Source organism: Sminthopsis crassicaudata, chromosome 1 (assembly GCF_048593235.1).
Source record: "Sminthopsis crassicaudata isolate SCR6 chromosome 1, ASM4859323v1, whole genome shotgun sequence".
Taxonomy (NCBI): Eukaryota; Metazoa; Chordata; class Mammalia; order Dasyuromorphia; family Dasyuridae; genus Sminthopsis; species Sminthopsis crassicaudata.
This window is the reverse complement of record NC_133617.1, coordinates 577,889,215-577,901,272: the sequence shown is the minus strand read 5'-3', so window position 1 is coordinate 577,901,272 and position 12,058 is coordinate 577,889,215. Positions and strand designations below refer to the sequence as shown.

Here is a 12,058-nt window from a genome sequence, read left to right as displayed (position 1 = left end):
GTGACCTCAAGCCAGGAAAGTCATGAGGCAGAGATGAAGAGGGAGAGAATGGGAGAACCATCAGTAAAATGGCTAGAGTTGGAAGAACGTCTTGTTTAGAAGCAGGCCATTTTCATTGTCTCGCAAAGAACATGGTAAGGTAAGAGTGGAAAGGTAGGAAGGCTACAAAGTTTTTAAAAACAAGCAGAGGGCTTTATATTTTGATAGGAGTGGGGAGAGACTTGAGGTGGAGTAGGTTGTTATTTTATAATACTCTATATATGAGTTAAAGGCTTCAACTCAAGTGATGGAAATGTTAAGGTGAGTTGAGAGTGAGAAGGCATATGAGAAATGTTTTGGCCACAGACTGAATATGGGAGGTAAGGGTGAGAGTGAAGAGTAGAGAGTGATGCATATCTATATTGGGAGCCTGAGTGCCTGCAAAGATGGTGGTACCCTCAACAGTAATACAAAAGTTAAAAAAGGGAACATTTAGGGGAAAAGATGATTTCACTTTTGGACATGTTAGAGTTTTAGTCAGCTAGAGATGGAAGATGGAGTTTAGAGATATATGTTTGAAGATCATTAGCATAAAGATGGTAATTGAATTCATGGTGGTTGATGAGATCACCAAGCAAAATAGTACAGAGGCTGAAGGAAAGAGAGCCAATGACAAAAACCTAAACTACCATCTCTCAATTTGGTTTCCTACAAAATAGTTAAAGGAAACTGCCTAACAACATGTTTCCAACTGATAGTACTAATATATTACTTTCCTTTTTTGTAGTCTTTTTTAATACAAGTTCATGCTGAAAATACCATATTATGCTATGGTGGCATTTTAACATATATAATTTGGGACCTAGATCTCCAGCAAAATACAAAGTTAATAACAACAAATTTATTAGGCTTTAAAAAAGAGAATAACAAAGTGCAAAATGATAAACCATAAAAGCTACATTTCCTGAATAGAGTAAATTTTAATTCAAATATGATAAATATCAATGTGCCAACAGATGATAACGCGGAAGTCATGTTTTTACTCCTAGAGCTACCTAGAACTATACTATAAGAAATAACTGGGTCCAGAAAGTTATTGGCTAAATGTCTCTCAGAAGTGGGATAGAGGGGACTTCATTTGTATGTATGCATGCATACACACATACATTCAATTAACTGATGGTATCTGTTATTTACTTGAAAATGTCATTACTATACAAGCCAATCTCCAATTGACAAATGGTTAAAGATGAACAATTTTAGATGAAGAAATTAAAACCATTCTTAGTCATATGAAAAAATGCTCTAAATTACCACTGATTAAAGAAATGTAAATTAAGACAACACTGAGATATCACTACACACTTCTCAGACTAAGATAATAGGAAAAGATAATGACGAATGTTGGAGGGGATGTGGGAAAACTGGGACACCAATACATTGTTGGAATTGTGAACAGATACAATCATTCTGGGAACTGTTTGAGACTATGCTCAAAGGGTTATCAAACTGTGCATACCCTTTGATCCAGCACTGTTTCTATTGGGCCTGTATCCCGAACAGATCTTAAAGGAAGGAAAGGGGCCCACATGTGCAAAAATGTTTGTAGCAACTCCTTTTTGTAGTGGCAAAGAATTGGATATTGAGTGGTTGTCCATCAGCTGGGGAATAGCTAAATAAATTATGGTATATGAATGTTATGGAATATTACTATTTTGTAAGAAGTGATGAATAGGCTGATTTCAGAGAAACCTGGAAAGACTTACATGAACTGATGCTAAGGAAAGTGGGTAGAACCAAGAGAATATACACAGTAACAAGAATATGTGATGATCAGCTGTGATGGACTTGGCTCTTTTCAACAATGAATCAATGAGGTGATTCAGGTCAGTTCCAATAGATTTGTGATGGAAAGAGCCTCTGCCTCCAGAGAGAGAATGATGGAGACTAAACATGGATCAAAGCACAGTATTTTCATCTTTTTTGTTGGTTTTTTTTTTTTTCCTTTTGATCTGATTTTTATTTTGCTCAACATAATGAATATGGAAATATACTTATTAGAATTGTTCATGCTTAACCTATATCAAACTGTTTGCTGTTGCAGAGGAGTAAGGAGAGAGGAGAGGGAGAAAAATTTGGAATACAAGGTTTTGCAAAGGTAAATGTTGAAAATTATCTTTGTATGTATTTGGAAAAATAAAATGCCATTAAAAATTTTTTTTTTAAATGACATTACTAACCACACAACAAAAAGGCACACATTCACATCATTTTACTGGACACATGCTATCTTATTAATATCTTCAATGACCATGTCCAGTGGCAAACATGTAGAAATATTCAATTCACTGTTATGCAATTGAACAAAGTCATATGGTTCAGAATAGAACTCCATTATAATACAATTCAGATGTAAAATATAGTATTAGTTCCAACTTCTTAAATTTAGTATTCTTGTGGTAATAGATAGCTATATAAGTGACAGAATATTCTGACCTCCCGAGAATTTAAATTGAATACCAAGCAAAGGGTGATGGAGGGACAGAAATGGCATAATCTAATGCATTATCAATGAGAAGTTATAAAGAAAAAATTTTAAAAAGTCAACAAAAATTTATGAGAAAAAATTATGGTCAAATGGGGAACATGAGGGACAACCAAAGGATAATCAATGTACTTCCATAGTATTCATCTAACATTAACAGAACATGAGGCCACCCAGGTAGAATGGCTGCATTGTGGTAAATTTATGGAAAAGACTGTGGAATCAAGACTTAGAATTAGAATGACCTTAGAATTAAGTACAACCCCTTCACTTTCTAGGTAAGGAAAGCAGGAGTTAATTTACTTGTACAGGTAATATAGACAGCAAATTTGTCAGGTGGAATTTAAATCTAGGTTTATTCAATTTCAAACATGGCAGTATCCACTATCAATGAGAACTGAATAGCTATCTGGCCCTGGAAGGGTTTTACCAGGCACAATGAAAGAAATGGCCACACTAATGATAGCATAGAATGACTGGGAGTCTTGTTTATCACTCCAGTATGATAAAATAATTCCATTATGTTATTTTTTTTTAAAATTACAATGTAATATGTTATACTTCTCTCTAAAGAAAGATCTAATGGCTGTGTTCACTGGTTTTGCTTAAAAACTTTTTTCTCTTTCTGTTATGAGATCAAGTGAGATGGGAAATGAAATGGGGGAAAAAATTGGTGTAAAAACAAACAAACAAAAAAAGATATCCTAACTTGAAAGAAACAAAAATATTCTGTGGTTCTTTGGTATGATAGTATCATTCTTGCTACAACTGTTAGAAATATTTAAAAGTAAAATATGTACTTACCTTCAGCAATTGCTCCTAAAACTAAAATGCCTGATTCTTTAACTACCCATTCAGGATGAAAAAGTAGTTCTTTCAAGAGGGGCAAAATATGTGGCAGAAGTTCATCACGAAACACATTTGCCAGGACATCAAGAGCAGCAGCAGAACACTTTCCTAAAAGAATGATTTAAATTCAGATAATTAATTAGCTAAACTATAACTTTTTTTATAAAAAGTTTATAAATTTTTAATTAAATTAAAATTTTCATGCAAAAATACTGGTTATAAATGGCAAATTGTAATGAACATGTGTGGTCCTAATCAAATGTTCAGAATATGAGTATCTAAATATACTGGCAAAGCAGAAACATCATTATTTCTAATCTTCCTAAAGTTTATTACCACTAAGAAACTAGATGGAACATTGAAACGGTTTAAGAAATATAAATCACCAGCAAAGGAATTAAACAAGCTAAACACATCTTAGTTTTAAAGATAAAGGAATAACAAAACACACTACAGCAAAATTTGTTAAATGTACACTAACCTACAATGTTGATTTTTTTGGGGAGAGGCATGGAATTTTAGTAAGGCCATTAAAGATTGTAGACCAAACTCCAAGCTTCAATTTCCTGTTTTGCCAAATAAGATCTAATCTGCTTTACAAAGCCTTAAAAAAATTGAATGCCAAATCTATTTTCTTCCCTGAGTTCTTATTCATATCGAATAGAATTATGAAAAAGTATGTTTGGAATGGACATCTCAAAAAAGGTTTGTTAACATACAACCCTGAAGGTAACATAAGTCAGACCTAAAGGTAAAACAAAGCCTAGATTCATACTGATATTAGTAATTTTAGTTAATATTTCGCAATTCTTTAAGTTCAAGCATCATATCTAGCTTCTCTGAGAAATAAATAGATTCTTACTTCTCTTATCATTTTCTTCTGTGTAAAATTGGGACATCTGAAAAACCTCACAGGCTTATTGTGAAAAAAGCACTTTGGTTATAAAGAGCTGAATAGCTACTACATGAAAAAAGTCACGACTCAATTTTCTGCCTTACTTAGATTCCAGTCAGATATTGTATCATCATCATCAAGTTCATCATCATCATCTTCCTCTTCTTCAATTCCATCTTCATCATGCTGCTGAGCCACTGTCCGTGATCGATGAAAACGAGGCCTTATATCTTGTTCACTATCAGGAATAGCTTCATCTTCTTCAACATCACCCTATTTTGACAAAGCAATAGTATTTCTTCAAGAACAGTCTTCCTTAGCTAAGTTGCACATCAGTACCAGTGAAACCTCTATTTCATTTGTTTCTTCATTTATTTACATATTATTCATCTATTTCCAGAACCACTGAGACTGTACTTTGTATAAAAAAAAAAATCAATTTTCATTGCCCTCCACTCCCACTCCCTCCAATTCACCAACATATTTATTTAATGCTACCTTGTAAATACTTGTGTTGCCCTTTGTTATGAACTTGCATTTATATCATTTAAACAGCTGACCTGACAAGATCTAATTGCTCTATTGGGATCTTACAAGTAAAGGAAAAAATTTTAATGTGAAAGGAACACAGTGGCAAGAGTTTCAATTAATAAGATGCTAAAAGAAACTTAAAGCTTAATTTACTAATATGAACACAAGGAACAAGTGAAGTGTGTGCATTTAAAGAAGAATCAGGATGCTGGGGAGAAATGTTAGAGGGGAAAAATAAAGTCTTTGAATTAGTCTGTTTGTAATTTTTTTTAATTCCATAGATAAAGAGATGTTAAAGGAGGGATGACCAGGAGGGAAAGCAGATAGAATGTGTTTTTCGAAACAACCTAAGAAAACAAAATAGCAATTTGAACATAACTAGAACAAAAAAGGAAGTAAAGAACACTCAAAGTATCAGAAAAGAATAAGAGTGGTCTTAAGCCTCTGAGGGCTATCTTTGGAATTCTTTTTCTATCCTATATTACTCACCCAACTTTTTCTTACTGTCTTAAATTCACTTTTTCTTCTATCTAGAAACAGTTTCTAAGAATATATTAGAAAAATAATTACTCCCTAATTTTTCTATGTGCCCTGTCAGTGTGATATTAGCATTTATAGTTTTGTATCTTTGATCCACAATCCACAGGCTTCAACACAGATTTTGCTCCAAGTGGCTGGGGCTATTTCATCAGTGTCTAATATTTTAACACACTCTTCCTCAAACCTATAAAAGTGCAATTTATTCTTTATCCTTGGAACCAGAAAGCCCTATTCTGTAGCTGCCACAGTAAGCTCAGGACTGGAATTTTGGTATAATACAATGGAGGTCTTTTATTTTTTTTTTCTCTCTTAAAGAGATAAATCCAAAGGAAAATTATTATGAAACTGTTCTAGCCGCTCCTCCCTTACAAATTAATTTTGCAAATTCAAATTCTATTGAGGTTTTTTTTTTCTTCTGTTTTTCTCACAACAAAATTTTTAGGGGAATTACTGAAAACAAAACAAAAAACTGTCCTTTAATGGGTCTTGAGAAAATATATTTTTGAAACTTGAAAAAAGCACAATGATCCAGAAAATAATAAGAATATATAGAAGCACTCAGAGCAGAATATCTGATCTCCCATTTCTAAATGAGTATAAAGTGAATCCTAAATCCGGAAGATTAAATTTAAAATTGGCTTCATCTGCAAATGTATTTTACAGATCAAAAATTTGAGATCACAGATTTCAAAAAGAAAGCAAACATTAAACTTTTACTGTATTATTACTTTATGAAACAAAAAATTTAACTCTATATCATTTTTATATCAATCTAAATATTTTTTCAAACCCATCTCATTTTAATGTGTGATTATCCAGATGACTTTGCCCCACACATAAATAGTTTTTCTTACCTTAAGCAGAATGATATCTATTTCTGAGTACTTCATGCCATTTACTAATACAGGGATCAACCTATTTTTAAAAAATTGAGATAAATATGAAAAAGATTTTTTTTTAAATTGCAATGTTAAAAATACTCTAGTAATAATTTTGTATTAGTTATCTTTTTCTCATAGCAAAATCAATATTTATACCCAAGGTAACATTTTAATTCAAAGATTTAACTTGATTTTTAATCAAAAGATAATGTAGCCCTCACTTCTGAATACTGCCCCCATTCTGTTTATTCAGTGCTAATATCATAATCAAGTTTATTTCTTGGAGTCTCTACTCAATGAAGGTCCCAATTGCACCTCATTCAAGAAGATGATATGAATTAAGTTATTGTAGAGAAGATATACTTTCTGAGACTGCCATATAAGCACCCAGGCATACCTCAGAGACTGCTTTTTTGTGATGTCTTTTTCCCTTCAAGATGATATTTGATATTTTCTTTCTTTTCAGGGGTGGATGACAGAAGATGAGGTAGACAACAGAAGAATGAAGAGCAAATTTAAGAAAGAATCTTTAATAAAGAGCCTTTCAAACATTTAGATACTACAAAGAAATCATTCTGTATCTTAGCTCAGAGAGAAGACAAGAAAAAAAAATTTAACTTTTCTTGGATTTCTTAAAAGAAATTTATAGGTCATGTGCAAAAATATTTGTTGCAGCAAGGAACTGGAAATTGAGTGGACGCCCCATCAGCTGAGGAATGGCTGAATAAGTTATGGTAAATGAATGTAACAGAGCATTATTATTTTGTAAGAAATGATGAGCAGGGGGCAGGTAGGTGGTGCAGTGGATAGAGCACCAGCCCTGAATTCAGGAGGACCCGAGTTCAAATCTGGTCTCAGACACTTAACACTTCCTACCTGTGTGACCCTGGGCAAGTCACTTAACCGTAGCCTCAGAGGAAAAAAAAAAAAAAAAAAATGATGAGCAGGCTGATTTCAGAAAGGCCTGAAAAGACATATGAACTGATGCTTAATGAAATGAACAGAATCAAGAGAACAGCATACACAGTAACAAAATTATATCGTAATCAACTGTGATGCACTTGGTCTTTTCAACAATGAGGTGATGATTAAGGCAATTCTAACAATATTATAATGGAAAGTACCCTCCATCCAAAATGAATGTGAATGAAAGCATAGAATTTTCACCTTTTTGCTGTTCCCCCCGCCCCCCTCATTTTTTTCTTCTTTTTGTTTAGATTATTCTTGGGCAGCATGGCAAATGTGGAAATATATTTAGAAGAATAGCACATATTTATTAATCTATATTGGACTGCTTGCTATCTTGGTGAGCAAGGAGGGGAGAGGAGAAAAATTTGGGAACACAAGATTTTGCAAAGGGAAATGTTGAAAAACTAATCTTTGCATTTATTTGGGAAAATGAAATACTATTAAAATAAAGGGGTGTGGGTGGGCATTCGAGTGCAAGGAATGTTTCAAATCAATCCCCCATCCCCGAAGCTTCAATTCTAGGAAAAACAAAAAATGAATGTATTCACCACAATAAAGAGTATTACTTATTAAATTATTTTAATAAGTAAGCTTGTCTAGATTCATCAAAACATAACTTCTAAGTAAATTTTTTTTTGCACAAGGTATGTTACAATACTAAGAAAAACTTGGCTCTAGATAGTTATCTACAGCAAAATAATTCAAACTATTACTTCACAACATACTGAAGTAACCTTTTACATCAACAAACCTAACTATCTGTAGGATTCCTCCCAAAATGTTTTTATTTTACCTATATTGTTCTGGTTCTAATTTAGTGCAATAATCTAAATTTTTATTTTATCATCTAGTTGATAAACGTCTTTAACAAGCAATCTCTTATTCAGGTACTTATGTCAATAAGAAAGCTGCCTATGGTGTCAGTCAAACTGTTGACTAGAATGAGCTAAAGTGCCATCTACTGACCAAAAAGACTATATGCTCCAGTATGGAGAATAGCCAAAGCTCTATTCAAACAGTTTATGGGAGGACAGAAATAATAGTAGTAATAAATTCTCGAGGTTTCTTTTTAATCACAAAATTTTTAAAATATGGAAGTGTATGTATTTCAGATTATTTAATGTGAACTCCTACTCAATGAAAGAATATTGTAAGTATTCAAATGGTTACCCAGCTTCTTTTTTGAATATGTCCCCAAACTGATGTTTCTCTTAAAAGATAATTTCTTCTATCTTAATAACTCTAACAACATTTCTCCTTCTAACTGAACCAAAATCTTATTTGACAGAACAAATTCTACTGGGTCTATATGTTTATAAGGATTGCACATATTTAACTTATATATCAGACTGCTTGCTGTCTTGAAGAGAGGGCAAAGTAAGGGAGAGAACACAAAATTTTACAAAAATGTTAAAAACTATCTTTTTTTTTGTTTTTGTTTTTTTTGTATTTGAAAAAATAAAATACTACTGGGGGAAAAAAGAGGCAGTCTGTGATAGAAAGACCCTCAATCCCCTGTTCCTGATGCTCACAATCCCAGATCTAGGAATGGTAGAATGACATCTCTCACTTAAAGGCTTGTTTCCAAAAGGATTAATAGAAATATTACATGTAAATCTTAGATTCATTAACTAGATGGCACAGAGTAGGTATGTGTAATAAAACTTAAGAGATTATAGGATATGTGGAATCAGCTGCCTAAATTTGCCTAATTTCACTATAAGACATCTTTTAAGTACTTTTTTTGCACAAGTTGGGCTGCAATACTAAGAAGAATGATCTTTTAAAAAAAAAAAAAAAAAAAAAGAATCATATAATTAAACTTTTTAATTTGGATTCATCCAGTCTGGAATTTGAACAAAGGATATGCCTAAATTTATTTAATAAGACCCTTTTGGAGTCAGTTATCAGTTTGAAAGAATTTTTAACAAACAGAATATCAAAAACTACCACAAACAAACTCTCTATTACAAACCCCTATCTAACATGTCAAACAAGAAGTCTTTACACATTAAATGAAACTATTTAAAACTTCTAATCAACCATTTTTAGCTTTTTTCCATCTCTATCTTTTATTCCTGTTCTTAATAGATGCTTATTTAATAGCTAGAACTAATATCATGATTTAAATTCTACAAAGTAATTGATTAAAAATTATCTCATTTAATCCATATAACCCAAGGAAGTAAGTGCTATTTTAATGCCTATTTTACAGAAGTGGTACTTGATGCAAAGTTATGTAGTTTTTAGGTATCAGGATTTGAAATCAATTTCAGCTCTATCAATTGCACCACCTAGTTGAGTATATTATTTTATCTATATTTTAGTCTACTTACACCCATGATGCATGTTAGCTTCTTCTGTTTTAAAAGTAAGAAATGTTTGTTTGGAATTGTGGAAAAAAAGATTTCCCTCTAAAATATCAAAGACAGAAGGTTCTTAATCTGGGATCCATGAATCACTGCCCTCACACTCTTCAGGTTGTCTGTTAATTTAGATGGGAAAGAAATGACTTCTTTCCTTTTTAATCTCTAACTGAAATTTGGCACAATTAGTTAAAACCATTATTCTGAAAAGGGATCCATATATCTCACCAGACTGCCCATGGGATCCATGAAAGTATATAATCATTCAAATCACTGTGTGGAATAAAGCAAATGGCCTCACCTGTCTTGATTCTGATTCTTTGTAGAAAGTATACTAACAAGGGAAAAAGACATACTCAAGCTGTAGGACCAATACGAGAGAGAAGGTGCCTTGGGGGAGCCATGACTTAAATGATTAATAATTCTAGTGAGGGGTAAAAGAACTTAAAATTGATATTCTAGAAATGGAAAAAGTCTAGATTCAACAAGTGTTATTTGAGTTTATTGGTAACCCTTATTGGTACAGGGTTAAAAGGATGAACTGTCCAAAACCCATTCCTGTCTGGAGGGAGAAAAAGGACCTCACCTCAAAATGCCACCTAGACATTAATTCTGCATCCCTGTTTTAGTTACAACCTCATGAGCCTAAAATAACAGGAACAATTTCACAGGAATGTTATAAAGAGCAAATAATGTATAACAAGCTCTGGACACCTAAACTGTTATATAAATGTGAGCTTTTGGAAAACTTAGTTGCTCACATTTAGGCTAGAATTAAAATGTAGTCTGAATGCAGAACTCAAAAGTGAAGTTACCATAAAATTAACACTCAGGACAAATCATTGGAAATTTACAAAGCATTTACATATTATATACTATTATACCATTCAACTTTTTTTTCTTTGCTAAGGCAAGTGAGGTTAAGTGACTTACCCAGGGTCACACAGCTAAGAAGTGTTAACTATCTGAGGCTAGATTTGAACTCTGATCCTCCTGACTCAGGGCTAGTGCTCTATCCACTACACCAACAAGCTGCCCCTCAACTTAACTTTTTAAAAGAAGTTGTGCTTAAAAATAATTCCTTTTAATAACTCTCCCTAATTTTTTAGGAATCATTGTCAATCTCATTGGTCTCCTGTTTGTAGAATCCAGAAATCACCTTATCTTCTTAAAATGCAACTTTTTTTCACATACATCCCCTGTTCAAAATGGCATCCCATTTTCAACTGGATTCAGTCTATGCTCTTCATCTTGATTTTCAAAATCCTGCATAATCTAGTACTACATTAACCTACTTTTTGCCTATTAACAACCTGTCAGACTGGTATCCTCATTGTCCCCTGAGCTAACCATACTTATTTTAACTTTCACACTTTTGTTTATGCTATTCCCCTAGAGAGAATATCTCCTACTCCAATACCTACTGTTCTGGTTTAGCCAATTGCCTTACTGTTACCTGCCCATGCTACATCTTTTATCTGCTGACTAGAACTACTGTTCCCTTTCCCTCTCTCTTCCCTCAGTGCAAAGGCTTAATTCACCATCCAAGATCCATTCCAAGTTATGTTGTTAGTTGGTCTTACATTATTCTTTGTTTCACATTTGATTAAATGTGTTAAGTGCTAAGGACTACAATATAGGAACAAAACAGTTCTCTCAAACACTATTCTATGCTATATCCAAAGATGAGCATACCAAATAGTTTAATGACATAGGTAAAACAGATACACAGAAAAAGACTTCTTGAATGAATTTAAGGTATTTTTAAAAAATTATCCTTATAAACAGTCAAGATGTGCAAAAACTTAAAATACTTTTGCCCAAAATATTCCTACTTTATGTTTCTTCCAGTCCTAAAGAAGAGCGCCGCTTGTCTAGAGTACGAATAGTTATCAAAAATATCTTAAATTCACTCAATAACTCCAAAACAAACAAGGTAATAATTTATACTGACTCAAATAGTAGTAGTGTGCAGAAATTTCACCTACTTAGAAAGATGTCGACAAAGTACATCTTTGCAGATCGGTTGTTCAGCCAAAGTGAGCCAAAATTCACAAGCTTCCAAAGCCACATTTTCATCTTGATCTTGGGTCCTCTGAAGCATGTACTATAAAAGGAAGTTTATGTACAGTTAAAAGCCAACTAATAACAATATACAGAAGTAATACTACCTCTATGAATCGGACTGAATCACATCTCACCTCCCTGACTCAGTTTTCTCATCTATAAAATGAATGGGGCTAATAGATAATTTCTAAAGTTCTTCTCCAACTCCTCTCCAAATATAAGATTCTATTTTATATAATGGAAGATGTTCTTTCTGATGTAAATGTACCTAGAAGTAGCATGAGATAGCAGGAAGAGCTCTAGAATCAGAAGGAAAAGGTACTCCCTAGCTGTTCTTACTTCTGAAGACAGTGGATAAATCACTTAACTTTTGACTCCCTGACTAGGTAATTTCTAAAGTTCCTTTCAACATCTGTCTGTGACCTACCTCACATCA

The 12,058-nt window shown here is 33.0% G+C and overlaps 1 protein-coding gene across 3 annotated transcripts in view; it reads right to left on the bottom strand.

The window, feature by feature from the left end:
* Positions 1–12,058, bottom strand: part of TNPO1 (transportin 1) — a 105,031-nt gene that overhangs the window by 26,525 nt on the left and 66,448 nt on the right. For all 3 annotated transcript variants that reach the window (XM_074282243.1, XM_074282244.1, XM_074282245.1), the window contains 4 exons: positions 11,544–11,662; positions 6,194–6,254; positions 4,373–4,541; positions 3,329–3,481 (listed from right to left, as the gene is read on the bottom strand). In XM_074282243.1, the coding sequence (XP_074138344.1) occupies positions 3,329–3,481; positions 4,373–4,541; positions 6,194–6,254; positions 11,544–11,662 (502 nt within the window). The remainder of the gene's footprint in view (positions 1–3,328; positions 3,482–4,372; positions 4,542–6,193; positions 6,255–11,543; positions 11,663–12,058) is intronic.